General features: G+C 40.8%; 1 protein-coding gene across 1 annotated transcript in view; it reads right to left on the reverse strand.

Annotated features, from left to right (window-relative positions):
• The window catches only part of col17a1b (collagen, type XVII, alpha 1b), a 40,736-nt gene that overhangs the window by 12,586 nt on the left and 12,089 nt on the right, over nt 1–16,061 (reverse strand). Inside the window, exons 14-35 of the mRNA XM_060926124.1 lie at nt 14,406–14,495; nt 14,146–14,190; nt 13,871–14,017; nt 13,429–13,602; nt 9,066–9,116; nt 8,900–8,926; nt 8,719–8,745; nt 8,558–8,620; nt 8,331–8,435; nt 7,757–7,819; nt 7,504–7,539; nt 7,360–7,413; nt 7,185–7,220; nt 7,043–7,078; nt 5,350–5,412; nt 5,127–5,162; nt 4,971–5,042; nt 4,695–4,721; nt 4,544–4,579; nt 2,966–3,001; nt 2,794–2,874; nt 2,644–2,679 (exon numbers count right to left, since the gene is read on the reverse strand). Coding sequence (XP_060782107.1) covers nt 2,644–2,679; nt 2,794–2,874; nt 2,966–3,001; nt 4,544–4,579; nt 4,695–4,721; nt 4,971–5,042; nt 5,127–5,162; nt 5,350–5,412; nt 7,043–7,078; nt 7,185–7,220; nt 7,360–7,413; nt 7,504–7,539; nt 7,757–7,819; nt 8,331–8,435; nt 8,558–8,620; nt 8,719–8,745; nt 8,900–8,926; nt 9,066–9,116; nt 13,429–13,602; nt 13,871–14,017; nt 14,146–14,190; nt 14,406–14,495 — 1,341 coding nt within the window. The remainder of the gene's footprint in view (nt 1–2,643; nt 2,680–2,793; nt 2,875–2,965; nt 3,002–4,543; nt 4,580–4,694; nt 4,722–4,970; nt 5,043–5,126; nt 5,163–5,349; nt 5,413–7,042; nt 7,079–7,184; nt 7,221–7,359; nt 7,414–7,503; nt 7,540–7,756; nt 7,820–8,330; nt 8,436–8,557; nt 8,621–8,718; nt 8,746–8,899; nt 8,927–9,065; nt 9,117–13,428; nt 13,603–13,870; nt 14,018–14,145; nt 14,191–14,405; nt 14,496–16,061) is intronic.

Consider the following 16,061-nt stretch of genomic DNA (forward strand, 5'->3'; position numbering starts at 1 on the left):
TTCAACACCATCCAGCCCCTACTGCTTCACGACAAACTGAACAGGATGCGAGTGGACCCCTGCCTGGTCACCTGGATCTCCAGCTACCTCACTGACAGGCTGCAGTACGTCAGGCTGAAGGACATCACGTCTGACACTGTGATTAGCAGCACCAGAGCACCCCAGGGCACGGTACTGGCCCCTCTTCTCTTCACCCTGTACACCGTGGACTTCTGCTACAACTCAGAGCTGTGTCACATTCAGAAGTTTGCTGATGACACAGCCATCGTTGGGTGTATCAGTGACGACAGAGAGGAGTATAGGAGCCTGGTGAGGGACTTTGCTGTGTGGTGCAACAGGAACCATCTGCAGCTCAACACCTCGAAGACCAAGGAGCTGGTCATTGACTTTGGGAGGTCCAGACCAAGGTCATGACCAGTTCTGATCGAGGGAGTCAAGGTGGAGGCTGTGGATTCCTACAAGTACCTCGGGCTGCAGCTGGACAGCAAGCTGGACTGGACTTGCAACACCAAACACTTATACAGGAAGGGACACAGCAGGCTATACTTCCTTAGGATGCTGCAGTCCTTTAACATCTGCAGGAAACTCCTGTGGATGTTCTATCAGTCTGTGGTCGCCAGTGTCCTGTTTTACACTGTGGTGTGGTGGGGGGGCAGCACATCCAAAAAGGACACATCCAGGCTGGACAAACTGATCAGGCGGGCCGGCTCTGTGGTCGGCATGAAGCTGGACTCTCTGGTGATGGTGGCAGAGAAGAGGTCTATGGACAAACTATTGAACATCATGGAAGATGCCAGTCACCCTCTGCACACCGTCATCAGCAACCAGAGGAGCCTGTTCAGTGACAGAATGCTCCTTCCCAAGTGCAGGACAAACAGACTCAAAAACTCCTTTGTCCCTCACGCCATCAGACTGTACAACTCCTCTCTGGGGGGGGGGGGGGGGGGGGGGGGTAACAGGAGAACAGAGGACGGGAAGGAGCAGTAGTAGCCTAGCCTAACAATAAGCAATACTGGACAATGTGCAATATAAAGTACAATATCTCTCCTACCGCCGCCCCCCTTCTCCCCACCTTCCCCCTTCCCCTCTTCCCCATATCTTATTCTTTTTATATATTTGTATATGTAAATACTTAATTTATTTAAATTTATCAAGAAGTTTTCTCTATTTCTTTTCTCTGTTTATCTGTAATGATGCTGCTGGAATCTTAATTTCCCTGAGGGAACCCACCCAAAGGGATCAATAAAGTTTTATCTAATCTAATCTAATCTAATCTAATCTAATCTAATCTAATCTAATCTAATCTAATCTAATCTAATCTAATCTACTTTTAGGACTTGTGTGAAAATCTGATGATGTTTTAGGTCATATTTATGCAGAAATATAGAAAATTCTAAAGGGTTCACAAACTTTCAAGCACCACTGTAGCTTACTGTTTCTTGTCTTTCTTGATGAAAAATGTTCTAAGTTTCCCTTGTTTCAAATTCTAATTTCATTGTTTTCATTGCTGGGCGGCACAGTGATGTAGTGGTTAGCACTGTCGCCTCACGGCAAGAAGTTCCTGGGTTTGAACCCAGCGGCTGACGAGGGCCTTTCGGTGTGGAGTTTGCATGTTCTCCCCATGTCTGCGTGGGTTTCCTCCGGGTGTTCCGGTTTCTCCCACAGTCCAAAGATATGCAGGTTAGGCTAACTGGTGGTTCTAAATTGACCGTAGGTGTGAGTATGAATGGTTGTCTATGTGTGTCAGCCCTGCAATAACCTGGCGACTTGTCCACAGTGTACTCCGCCTCTCGCCCATAGTCAGCTGGGATAGGCTCCAGCTTGTCTGCGACCCTATAGGCCAGGATAAGCGGCTACAGATAATGGATGGATGGATGTTTTCATTGTCACTGATTGTTCTGCTGTTGTTGCATGATCAAGCTAGTGGTAGAATGACCTCTTTCTGAAGCATTTTATTGGTTTGACCAAGATTCTTTGTCTCAGGTCATGGTATACAAAGCATCGGGGGAATACAGGAAATTAGGTCAGGTAAGCATCACCGCTTGCCAGAGGTGGTCAGATCCTGAACCATTGGTCTGTTGGTTGAGCGTGGCTATAGCTCATGTAGCCGGCTGGCGGTAAAGTAAACAAACATCCCATGAACGATCCCAAGTGATGCACATATTTCTGACTGATGTATGTGGATCAATTGCATTGGTCTGAATCCGTCCCTGTTGTAGGCAGGTGATACACGGTACACTGAAGGATGTGAGAAGAACCATTTTCTACCATAATGTCTTACTTCTTACTCTCTTTTTGTGTAGGTAAGGTTTTGCAGGGATATATGGATGGGTATGTAGGTGTACCACTGTCTTTAAAGTAGTAAAATGTATTGAAATACAGTGAAATGAAATAGATAAAATAATAATGAAAGAAAATGAAAGAAAACAAAATGAAATACAATTACATTTATTCCACATGTACCCTTGCCTGTTAAGGAAAAGGGGCAAAGCTGAGCAGTTTTGCTCCTGCTAAAGATGGCACTAATTTCAGGGCAGAAAAATGTAAACTCTAATTTGAAACTACTCATATCCCCTATATATGGCTGTAAACATTACAAACCAACTTCTGTACTAGATACTAATCCAGAAAACGGTGATTTACCTGACTGGCCAGGAATTCCAGCAGGACCGATAGGGCCTATAGTCATGGAAAATATTGGATTAATGCAATTAATGAATGGTTTTGAATCACATAATGTACTGTAAATAAATATTAGAATCCAGCAGAGAGAAAGTGTGTTCTGTGGCCCACCTGACAATCCTGGAGGTCCAGCAGGTCCAGGTGGTCCAGGTGACCCTGGTGGTCCAGGAATGGCCACAGAGTTGGAGCCTGCTGCAGATTGAAATTATGTAAATTGTAGAATCAGTCTTAAATGTATAAAAATATAAATCAAGCATATGACAGAATAAGGTTAAGGCTTTACCTGCATTGATAACTCTGCCAGATTCACCACGTTCACCTGTAAACCATTTTAAGATTTAGGACACCCATGACATCGTTTGAAACAAGTAAGTGAAGCACAAATGTGACATACAAATGCAGTGCACAATTTGTGATAGCGTAAACATGTAAAAAGGGACAGAACGATAAAATCTGTTTTGTTCATTACATGTGTAGTATGGGCGGCACGGTGGTGTAGTGGTTAGCGCTGTCGCCTCACAGCAAGAAGGTCCGGGTTCGAGCCCCGGGGCCGGCGAGGGCCTTTCTGTGCGGAGTTTGCATGTTCTCCCCGTGTCCGCGTGGGTTTCCTCCGGGTGCTCCGGTTTCCCCCACAGTCCAAAGACATGCAGGTTAAGTTAACTGGTGACCCTAAATTGACCGTAGGTGTGAATGTGAGTGTGAATGGTTGTCTGTGTCTATGTGTCAGCCCTGTGATGACCTGGCGACTTGTCCAGGGTGTACCCCGCCTTTCGCCCGTAGTCAGCTGGGATAGGCTCCAGCTTGCCTGCGACCCTGTAGAAGGATAAAGCGGCTAGAGATAATGAGATGAGATGAATGAGACATGTGTAGTATGAAGGTATACACCGATCAACCATAACATTATGAACACTAACAGGTGAAGTGAATAACATTGATTATCTCATTACAATAGCACTTGTTTGGATATTATGCAAATATTAGGCAGTAAGAGAACAGTTTCAGCACAAACTGCTGAAAAAGTTAATGTCATCTAAAACAGGGGCAGCACGCTGGTGTAGTGGTTAGCGCTGTCGCCTCACAGCAAGAAAGTCCTGGGTTTGAGCCCAGTGGCCGGCGAGGGCCTTTCTGTGTGGAGTTTGCATGTTCTCCCCGTGTCTGCGTGGGTTTCCTCCGGGTGCTCCGGTTTCCCCCACAGTCCAAAGACATGCAGGTTAGGCTAATTGGTGGCTCTAAATTGACCGTAGGTGTAAATGTGAGTGTTTGTCTATGTGTCAGTCCTGCGATGATCTGGTGACTTGGTCAGGGTGTATCCCGCCTCTCGCCCATAGTCAGCTGGGATAGGCTTCAGCTTGCCTGCGACCCTGCACAGGATAAACAGTTACGGAGGATGGATGGCTAAAACAGAAAGGTGTCAGCATTAACTTTTTCAGCAGTTTGTGCTACAGTAGCTCTTCTGTGGGATTGGACCATATGGGCTAGCCTTCGTGCCCCATGCAAATCAATGAGCCTTTGACACCCATGACCCTGTCGCCAGTTCACTGGTTGTCCTTCCTTGGACCACTTTTGGTAGGTACTAACCACTACATACCATGAACACCCCACAAGGTGTGCCATTTTAGAGATACCCAGACCCAGTCATCTAGCCATCACAATTTGGCCCTTGTCAAAGTCGCTCAGATCCTTATGCTTGCCCATTTTTCCTGCTTCCAACACTTCAACTTCAAAACTGACTGTTCTCTTGCTGCCTAATATATCCCACCCCTTGACAGGTGCCTTTGTAATGAGATAATCAATGTTATTCACTTCACCTCTCAGTGTTTTTAATTTTATGACTGATCGGTTTAAATGCATCAATACAAACCTTTAACTCCAGGTTGTCCAGGAAGTCCTGCAATGCCTACAGGAAGGAGAATACTGTCATAAACAGTTTGGATCCACATTTTAAGATGATAAGTGATAATATTCATGAAACAAAAATGCTAATTAAAAATGATTGTAATGCACTGAATTACCTGGAGGCCCTTGAAGACCTGGAGCTCCTAATAAAAGAATGATTTTAGAAACCATTTAAACCAAAATCAAAATTATTCTGAATGTTAATTGCTAATTTCAGTGAAAGGGTCCTACTAATATCTACTATTAGTTGTTTGCTTTTGTTACACCAAAAATGACCTGCCCAATAAGACAACACATTTTAAATGAAAAAAAAAAAAAAAAATTCAATGATAAAGACTCATTGACAGTGAAAGACAGAGAGAGACAATGTGTGCACTTCTGTAATGTAATACCTTGAGGTCCAGTATCACCAGGTGGTCCAGCTGGGCCTCTGATTCCTGGCATCCCAATTGGACCTTGGTCACCTTGAGTTTATAATAAAAGAAAATGAATATGATGGAGTTTGTTGTTTGACTGTTTCAATTGTAATTTGCTGGTATGTCACTCACCTCTTTGGCCCTTTTCACCATCTACACCTGAAGCCCCTAATAGAGTAAAAATATATTAATAAATACTGCATGCTGCTTTGAGAGTCTATATAAACATGGTTTTACTTGAGTAAACAAACATTTAGCAAAAGTATAGTAGGATTAATCCACAACAACGGCATAAATTTACAGACAAATAATTTGCCATGTACAGCAGTGCAGTTATGGTTTGTCTGTTGCTCACCTGTCGATCCTTTGGCTCCTTTCTCACCACTGAGTCCTTGTTTTCCTGGAGCCCCTGGGAAACCTGGAGGAAAAAAATGTCACATGAGCTCAAAGAAGATACGCAAAACCATGGCCTCACTTTTTGTTTATAAATGCCTTGAGACCTCAAGAATGGCATAGGAATAGTTTTAAGTGTTAACAATAAATCTAATATAGTAATTTTTATGATTAAAATGATTCATATAGGTAGCGGTCTGAGTGAATGACCTTGACATCTGTGACGTCACAGCAGGAAGACTATCGGTCTCATCGCCATTTCCGCTATACTAAAACACAGAGCTGACTGCAACTTCGAGCTTCCATTTTGAGCTAATTTATCGCCATGCCACGTAGATGTGTTGCTGGCAGGTGCAGCAACATGACAGAAGGTGGATTTATGTTGCATTCATGGCCCAAGAATGTTCAAACTGCAAAGATTTGGATGCGTTTTATGAGAAATTCATGGGCACATTTTACTGATGACTCGTATGAAACCTCTGATCTGTTGAGGAGCATTGGCTATAGGCCTGTATTGAAAGAGGGTGCAGTACCAACAATTAAAGGAAAAGAAAACTACAAGAAAAGGAAAGAAAGTTCAGTTGCACCAGTTGTCCCGGAGTGTGAGCCGAGCAATAATGGCAGAGTACTCAGTATGGAGAAAATGGAGAATGCGTGGACCAGTCGTCAGATTTCTCCGTTGGATATGCTTGCCTCAGCAGCAATATCTCACCTTTACGTGGAAGAAGTGAATGAACAAAGAGCTGAATGAAGAACTGAAAGTCAGATTGTTTCAAAACAATCAGCCACAAGATCGGCCTTCAAGAAGCGAGAACACAGACGGGTAAGATGCGACTCTCATTTGGTTATATCACAACAACACTCGTTGTTTACCTGCATTTAGATTAATACATGTAACTTGTATTGTGTATTTAAGTTACCAGTATAAGATTATTTAATTTGCTTCAGAATGTGATTGTCTCAGTTGATCTGATTATTTAATTAGCCTTTTACGTTTTATCAGTGAAAATGCATGCATGTACACGTATGTTGCATAAGTTATAGGACCTATCCTGTTTTAATGAGAGTCACATGAGACTGTCAGTTCAATTCCATCCAATTCTCTAGACGGCTTTGTTCTCTGGCTTTATTTTGTAAGGTGGGGGCCTCCGTGGCCGACGTGTTACTATCGGTTTCACTTTCTGATGGTTCGAACTGATATGGTTCTACGTGTATAGCAGTAGCATGTGCACACACTCCAATTTCAGGACTATCACAGTCAGATGTATTACTATCTGAGGAATCGGAAGAATCTCCAATAAATCCAAATGAAGAGGCCATTGCAACCACTCTCACCTGCCAAGTCTGGCTTTGGTCTATAGCTGTCAAAGGCCTCGGCCTTAAAACCGGTTACCGCTGTGACGTCATGCACTCAGGGCTGGCTGGCTCAGCGGGGCAGCTCAAATGCCAACTTTGCGGTCGATTTTACTCTCAAAAAAAAAATATATATATATATTTTTTTTTATTCCCATTTATGCAGCATACAAGATTCAAGGATGGAGATCCTATCCACTCAGAAATGTATTTAAAAATAAAGGTTCTGCGTATCTCCTTTAAGCAGAGTGGAAAATATACTATTTTCTTGAAAGTCAGTCTATTCGGACACAAACACACACCTGGTACACCAGGATCTCCCTTTTCACCATGATCACCTATAATAAAACAAATATCCATGCATACATTAAAAGACATTCAATTTGAATTATCAGTGTTATTGTATACATTGTACAAATTGTAGAAATATGATTATATACAGACCCTTAATTCCTTGTGATCCAGGAAGTCCTCTGTCCCCTAGCAGAAAATAAAGACGAATCAAATTATGTTTATCTGTCAGTAATTGGCCAGTATATAATTGATTTTATTTGATTAAATTGACCTGATCAATCTAATTAAACTTAAATTAAAACTAGATCACAGCCATGTAGTTTACCTTTAGGTCCTGAAGGGCCTGGTTCTCCTCTGAAACCTTGAGGACCAGGTTCACCTGAGCAGGCCGAAATAAAGCTCATCATTTTTATTCTTTTAAATCTCAGTATGATGACTGAAACAGCTTTAAATTATATACAGTATATACCTCTTGCGCCCAAGAGACCATTAACACCTGCTGAACCTGAAGAACAAATGTGATTATTCATATAATTAATAAAATCCATTTGACTTTATTGAGACATATTGCGTATGAAGACAAATGCTTATTGACTGTAGCATATTATTCATTTTATAATATCATAAGGAAACCCATAAAAGAATAAGTATAATGAATAATGAATAAGCGTATGCCAGTTAAGTATCAGTGTGCCACCATGCTATATAAAATTGAAATAAACCTTTTGGACCCGATGGACCAGCTGGACCAGGAGAGCCATGAGCTCCTGGAGAGCCTGGAGAGCCTGAAAGAAACAAAAATTAAACAATTCACTTTAAATTTTGTTAAATCCAAATGCACTCGAATACAAAAGAGTCAACAGAGTGTCACTGCCAAAAGACTTAATGACTGCGCTATAACAGAAAACAGCAAACAAATATATGTTTACTCGAAGAGCCTTTTTTATTTTTGGATACACAAATCTGTTCCCTTGTACAGGTCTGAGCTCAGCTGGGGCAAGAGGTAGCCTTTTACTGCCATTGCGAAACATCGACATTTCTTCTAAATATGATGAGTCGAACCAATCGCATTAATCACTGCCCAGGGTGACTTTTACACAAGGTGCGATCCACACCTGAGTTCAACTAAAGTGAACCCCAAACCACTGTTTTCAGGTGAAAACAGATTTGTTCCTCCACAAGCAGATCATGAAACAGTTCTAACTGGACCAAACTCTCTGTGTAAATGGACTTGGATCTGCAAAAATAATGCAAGTATAAAAGCACCCCAAATTACTGATACACAAGGAATCTGACCTCTTTCACCCTTTATTCCAATGCCTGCAGGACCTGGATCTCCCCGCGGTCCTGGTGCCCCATCTCGGCCCCTGAGTCCTGGTGGCCCCTCTGCACCATGTTCACCTGCAAAGTCCAGAGTAAAATGCTTTAAATCAACCTTCTAAATATCAGAGTCAGTACAGTGATTCAATACAAGGGATGATATGACCAGTAGGATTTATTTCTTGAGAACATAGAGAGCAGACCTGCACTTCCTTTCTGTCCTTTTGGTCCTTCAGGTCCTGGGTGTCCCATTGTTCCTGGAGAACCTATATATTGCATGACCAGATTAGATGCCATGACAGACATTTATGAAATGACAACAATTATTAAATTTGAACAATTCCTATTTTAATACATTTCCTACCTGGTAGCCCTGGGAAACCACTGTCCCCTGAAAAGCATTTAAATAATTTTAGTCATGGTGCACATACTGCTTGTCAGCACACACACTATAAAACTGAATCACTTGAATCATCTCTGTGAATTCATCTACTGATTTGTTACAGTACAGAAGAAGCCTACAATAAGCCCACATTTCTACAGACCTTTGGATCCTGGAGCTCCAGTGTCACCTGCAAATGATATCATATTTAAAGATTTTACAAGAGAACGACAAACTAAAAAAAAATTTTATCATATGTACGAGGCGCACATGCAGTGTAGATAACTATACTGCAGGATGGATTATTGAGACATGCTGCTGTGCCTTACCTTTAGGCCCTGGCAGTCCTCTTTCTCCTTTGATTGAGGAAGCAAGTTGAGCTACAAAAAGAGAGAATAATGCAGATTCTTACATGAGGCACTTTTTATGCATGTGATTTTACATTGTTTGAGGTAAATATAATTTTAAAAACACATTTAAAAAGGTATCATATAATATTTTATTTTGCCCAAGAATGTAGCATGCTTTCACAAAACGGTTTCAATATATGTTCATCAAAATTAATCTAATGACACTGTTTTGAAGTTGTATAATGTTATCACCAGTACTTTGAATGATATTAATATTCAACAACAACAACAACAACAACAGCAACAACAACAACAACAACAACAACAACTTGTGTTGTAGTCAAAACCACTTGAACTGAAATCAAGTCATGACCAAGACCAAAGTGGATCGAGACCAAAACAAGACCAAGACTCTGAGGGGTTGAGACCAAGTCAAGACCAAGACCAAGGCAGGGCGAGGCCGAGTCAAGACCAAGACCAGACCAGTAAGTGTGAAAACGGAGGAGGAGGGGTGACAGCTGTTATAAAATAACACAAAATTTCCAATTAGCAATGAGTCATGTTATTGGTTGCATTTGAAGCAGGAAATTTTTACATCCAATTTCAGTAATGATGTTAACAAATAAACCAGAAAATGCACAGACAATTTAATGATATCTTCACAGTTGTGATCTTGACAAGACCAAGTAAAAATATGGTCAATTCTGAGATGAGACAGAGACCTTCAAAAAGTGATCTCGAGACCAAGATCGATCTCAAGTGCTACAACACTAACATTAACGCTAACACCACCACCAACAACAACAGTCATCATCATCACCACCACCACCATCATCATCATCATCATCACGAAATGGTTAGAAAAAATATTCAGATGTTTGTAAAATAAAAAGTAAAATAAAAAGTAAGTTTGGGCAGTTTGGGAGAAGGTTGAGAAGAATGGGAGAAAACTCCACCTTCTTTCTAGCTTGTTCCACCTTCTTCCTCTAAATTCTTATTGATCACTTGACTACACATGACAGGCTTTTTTGCATGATAGGGCCTTGATCAAAGGAGAAGGAGTTATATCACAACAAACTCCAGTGGAATGCCAGGCAATGATATGTGGATACAATTACTCTTATCGATAGTGTGGATCCATACAAACTCCTGAAAGGAGTGTTATAATGGATATGTTACTTATAGAGGATATTACGTACATGGTTGCGTGTAGATATGACGTTTATCTTTGAGTGGTGAATCATCATATCACAAGTGAGTGAAGTGAATGAATGAAAATATTTTCAACATGAGAAGATAAACTTCATATCTTCGCACCAGCATGTAATGTTCTTTATATTATATGGACACATCCACAAAAAAGCAAAACAAACAAGCAAAAAAGAAACGCAAGTTAATCAAAATAATTTTAATTTTGAACTGGTTCACCATTTTGACAACACACATCCAGTCAGTGGGAAAACACTGGGAGTGATGTCATTGGAACGAACTATCAGGAAATATGTCACTCAGATCCGCAATGTATTTTGTATGAAAAATGTGAGTTTTTCAACACAAGAAGATAAACTTCATATCTTCAGTCCAACGTGTGATTTTCTTTTTATTATGGTATATAGACACATTCACAAACAAAAAGTACCTAAATTTATCAAAACAATTCATCGATTTCCTCACAAGTGACATATAGAGATTTATGTCATGGATTTAGTTATCCATGTCCCGGATGTAGCTCGTATGAAAAATACGAGTGGCGTATTTCCCAGTAACACACTCGTGTCTGTATAATATATAATGGATATGTCTCATATATTTCCAGATTTCTGTTCATATCTTTTCATAATCTCCTCCCCATTCATACCAGCCCCTACCTCACACATCTCACTCTTTTCACAGATCCTAACCCCCTCATTCACATCAACCACTTCCTTGTTCATCTCAGCCTCTCTCAACTTGCACTCCATTAGCTCTCCAAAGCTCCTGCATTATGAGCGACCACATCTCACTCATTCAAGCTCCTAAATTATTGGGTTTCAGTCATGTGACTTTTCTTAGTGATTTCACTTCTGGTAAAACAGCTGGTGGTCAAGCAAACCAAAATGGCTGCCATAGTGCAAACAACTAGCGATAACTTATCAGAGTATGCTTGTAACCTAGAAGCCACTGCTCGCTTTAGATATATTCAGAAAATTGTTATGTGCAATGGAATCGACCCCTACAGTCTGGGAAAGAAGGATTTGTCATACGATCTCGAAAACTACCCTTCAGTTGAGTTCCCCGACATCTTGAACTATCTGGTGTTGCAGACATCCTTCTACACCACAAAACAGATGAAAACGTGGAAGAGTATGGAGGCTTACAATTTTTTTGTATGTGGCTGGGTAAAGGACCTCGGTATCAAGTCACTGCCGAATGAATCCTGTATTGTTTTTGCCTGTGTAAGTATGGGTTTTTAAGCTTTTTGTTCACATCTTTACAACGAAGCGCTGCAAGTTGAAGTGTAAACAAACAACAGTTCGCTTGATTCTCACTTGTGTTTGCTCTTATCTCTCAGGTAAATCATTCACAAAGATCATCAGAAACCCCTTTAAAGACCTGGATCTTAGTTAAACAAGATGGAGAAGTGATCACAGTGCATTGTAAATGTATGGCTGGGTAAGAATTTTGTCGCAACCTTCATGCATATGGACTTTGTGAGGAGTAAACAAAGAAACAGCTGAGGACTTTAGCGCTTCGTGACTAAAAAAGCACTGTAAAATAATGACACATAGCAAGAAAAGTACTTGGAAAACACTAACGACATAGCTGAGAGGGAGATACAAACCTTTCACGAAGTGATCACTGCAAACTCAAGCATGTTTCGACTCGGCTCCCTTCGATTTCAGTGAGAGGTTCAAAAGCCACCTTTCTCGACGTCTTTTTGTGAAATCCCATGTTTGTTCACCCTTTTTTATTAGTTCATGGGGAACCCTGAAGAAACTTTTATCAGTTTCATGGTTTGATCGATTCGAACAACCTAAAATAATGCAAGCGTAAGGCATTTTTCATGCGAGCAATGCACCTTCTTTGTACAAATGCTTTGTCAACTGAGCTTTGGTAGACCACCAGCTAAAGTTTTGAATAACTAATGAGGCGGATGTGACATCACGTGAAACCCAAGAATAGAAAGTCAAGCATACACTACACCTGAAGCTTAACCTCTGTTTAAAGCTTTCTGATCCCATGAGAGTCACTCCCTAAGTCCACCAAGCATATCAAGTTCCCACTACATCTTGATTTTCCAACAAAAAAATAATCTTCTTTTACCCAGAGTCATATTGATAGTTAAAGAAATATTGATCCTATCTATGACAAAAATTCAACTCATCTAAGGATGTACATATCCTCCTAGGAACCAAGAAAAAAATGTGTATCTCAATTTCTCTTTTGTTGTGATTTCCTTACTAGGAATTTCCCCAGCAACCCTCCTAGTCACATGATACTGTATATCATTGGAAAGCCCAGGATGTACTCTTTACAAGACACCAGGATTCAAGTGAATAGCTTGAAAGAGTAAGAGGGTGTGCACGTAAAACAAATGTCAACTACAGAGGACACAAGTCTATGGGTTGGTTCTCAGGAGAATATTACAAATTCAGTTGTAGCTCTTCTAATTGACAGGCTACAACTTCCAGACCAAGATACTGAACTGGGAGTTTTGGGGAGCCAAAGCCTGTTAAACTCTTTCAAATTTTTACTTCTTGTGTTTTTATTAGTGGAACTGAATGCTAATTGTGTATGATAGACATTACAATCAAACACATTGGTCTGGAAAAATTAGTTTCATTGCAAAATGCAATCTCTGCCACGTTGATTTTCAGAATATCAACATATCTTGGATAAATTAAGTAATCTGCCTTCTGTGTTATTGTATCTTTTGATAATGCTGAGATTATTTTTTGAGCATATCAAAATGTGTGTAGATGTGTGAGAAAGTGAATGAGAGAGAGAGAGAGTCAATGTCAAAGTGCAGCAAATGATTGTGAGAGGAGTTCTGACCTTGCGTAAAGTGAAGAATTGATAGTATGACTGGTATTCTAACAGCATTGATATTGCTGACTTTTATTTCAATAAATTTGTTATTTTTATTGAGTGATGTTATTTTTGACTTTGGGTGGTTTTCTCTGGTGTTACGTCACACAGCTGGCGTGAATTTTTAAACACTAGTTTTTTAACACTCGCCACTTTTATGTGACTAAATGATGCTTCATAAAAGTGTATACTTTGGATACCAATGTGTGTGCGTGTACGCACGTGTGTGTGTGTGTGTGTGTGTGTGTGTGTGTGTGTGTGTGTGTTCTGGTACCTCGGAATGTCTCAGACTGCAGCTCATTTTCCAGGAGAAGTTGTATTTGTTTCTGCAGGGCCGTAGTGGATTCCAGGTTCAGTGTGTTCCCGTAATTTCCAGTCAGTCTTTGAGCATGAGCGCTGTTGGCTTGAAGTGCATCCACTTGCGCTTTCAGTTTCTTCACCTCCTCCGCTTTAAAGGAAAAAAAAGCAATGTGAAGCACTGATTATTAGTTGGGTCATCTTAATTTCTAAATACAAATAAATATATTGAGTGCAATTCTGATAAGTACTGGAGCATTACTGTTTTGACAAAGAAAAAAAACCCTGCTCATACTAAGAAAACATCACAGGTGATATTTTATGAATACAAATATGGAGAATGTTGTGGACAGGAATCTAACATAGGAGAACTAAAGATGAAAGACAGGCAAAGCCTCCGTGATAATGAAGTAGCATACAGAGAGCGATGAGTCCAGAAAGGAGGCCGAGGAGCAGCAGAAGACTAAGCAGCAATCCAAGCAGCCACTTCCACCAGGAGCACCAGCTCGGACCACAGCCGAAGCAGCCGCCTCCTCCTTTTCCATCATTCTTCTCCTTATAGATCTCTAACAAGATACAGACAAAAAAAATACAAGAGTCTTTCAAGCAACACATCCTCATACAATTTAGTGTGTTTTTATAACAGCCTTTTTTTTTTAAAAGTAATTAAGAACTCATAGAAGAGAGACATTACCTGCATATGTGGCCTTATCTTTGGTAGGGACTGATGAAGATCCATCTTTAAAATGTAAAAATGGAAAAAACTTGCTTTTTTATGTAATTTTTTAAATTAAATGTCACCATGCAATACATCTTATCAAGCATACTCTTTCCTCACAGTACTGTCTAAGAGTAGACTTACAGTAACTGTAATCATTGAAAAATATTTCAAAATGGAAACATGTCAGTTAAATAAAGGCATTACTGTTAGACAGGTTGAAATGAAATGCTTACAGTAGGAGCTTGAACATAATTTGACAGGAGTCGTCTCAGTGTAGCTGCTTGCCACAGTCTCCTTCTTCAGCGAGACATCCGAAACAGACCCTTTAAAGAAAAGCATTCGGTGTGACCACATTAGTGATTACATTAGTATATAGCATTTGACATGAGGCCCCCATTTTCATGATCATGGTACAAGCATAAAGATAAAGATAACATTGTGCTATTAAGTATTCTATGCATTTTTGTGAGTATTGCACAGTCAGAAAGCTGGCACAGAGGATGGGGTTAGGATGAATACATTATCATGGGATGTAGTTAGACATCCATCCATCCATTATCTGTAACCGCTTATCCTGTACAGGGTTACAGGCAAGCTGGAGCCTATCCCAGCTGACTATGGGCGAAAGGCGGGGTACACCCTGGACAAGTCGCCAGGTCATCACAGGGCTGACACATAGACACAGACAACCATTCACACGCACACCTATGGTCAATTTAGAGTCACCAGTTAACCTAACCTGCATGTCTTTGGACTGTGGGGGAAACCGGAGCACCCGGAGGAAACCCACGCGGACACGGGGAGAACATGCAAACTCCGCACAGAAAGGCCCTCATCGGCCACTGGGCTCGAACCCAGGACCTTCTTGCTGTGAGGCGACAGTGCTAACCACTACACCACCATGCCGCCCTGTAGTTAGACACACCGAGGCAATATCTAATCAAATCAACACATGGCATATAATTTGATTATATCTTTATAATAGTAACAATTTTGGTGTGAAAGCTTCTTTTTCTTCTTCTTCATTATTATTATTATTATTATTATTATTATTATTATTATTATTTACCTTACAACATATTTCTCAGCAAATACAGTAATACTAATAGGTGTTAGAGGAATAAGGAGTTGCCTCACAGCAAGAAGGTTCTGGGTTCAAGCCCAGTGGCCGATGGGGGCCTTTCTGTGTGGAGTTTGCATGTTCTCCCTGTGTCTGCGTGGGTTTTCGCTACATGCCCCGGTTTCCCCCACAGTCCAAAGACATGCAGGTTAGGCTAATTGGTGGTTCTAAATTGACCGTAGGTGTGAATGTGAGTGTGAATGGTTGTGTGTCTATGTGTCAGCCCTGCGACTGGTCTGGTGACTTGTCCAGGGTGTACCCCGCCTCTCACCCATAGTCAGCTGGGATAGGCTCCAGCTTGCCTGCGACCCTGCACAGGATAAGCAGTTATGGATAATGGATGGATGGATGGATGGAATAAGGAATGTTAAGTCTGGACCTAACCATGTCCTGAGAGTTTAAAGGGTCAATTATATGATGACTTGTTCACAATTCTTCAGTGATTTAATTTACATTTAGCAGCAACATCTAATTCCTTGCTCTAATTCGTATCAGGTAAAATAATTCAGTATTTAGTTAGTAGTGGGGCTGAAGAAGCCAGTGGGGCGACATACAAAGTGAATATTAACAAAAGTGGGCTGTATAAAATGGTATAGGAATTGAAATCTCATGCCTACAGTTAAATACAATTTTAGCTTTGCATTTCCAGTAAGAGAGGGTCTTGAAAGGAAGTAATGTTTAATTTTGGACCAATGTGGGTCAGCAGATTTTTGATGTTACTCCCACTATTGTGCTGATCCACCCACATCTGTGCAGATGCATTCAATTA

The sequence above is a fragment of the Neoarius graeffei genome, chromosome 7 (genome assembly GCF_027579695.1).
Source record: "Neoarius graeffei isolate fNeoGra1 chromosome 7, fNeoGra1.pri, whole genome shotgun sequence".
Lineage (NCBI taxonomy): Eukaryota > Metazoa > Chordata > Actinopteri > Siluriformes > Ariidae > Neoarius > Neoarius graeffei.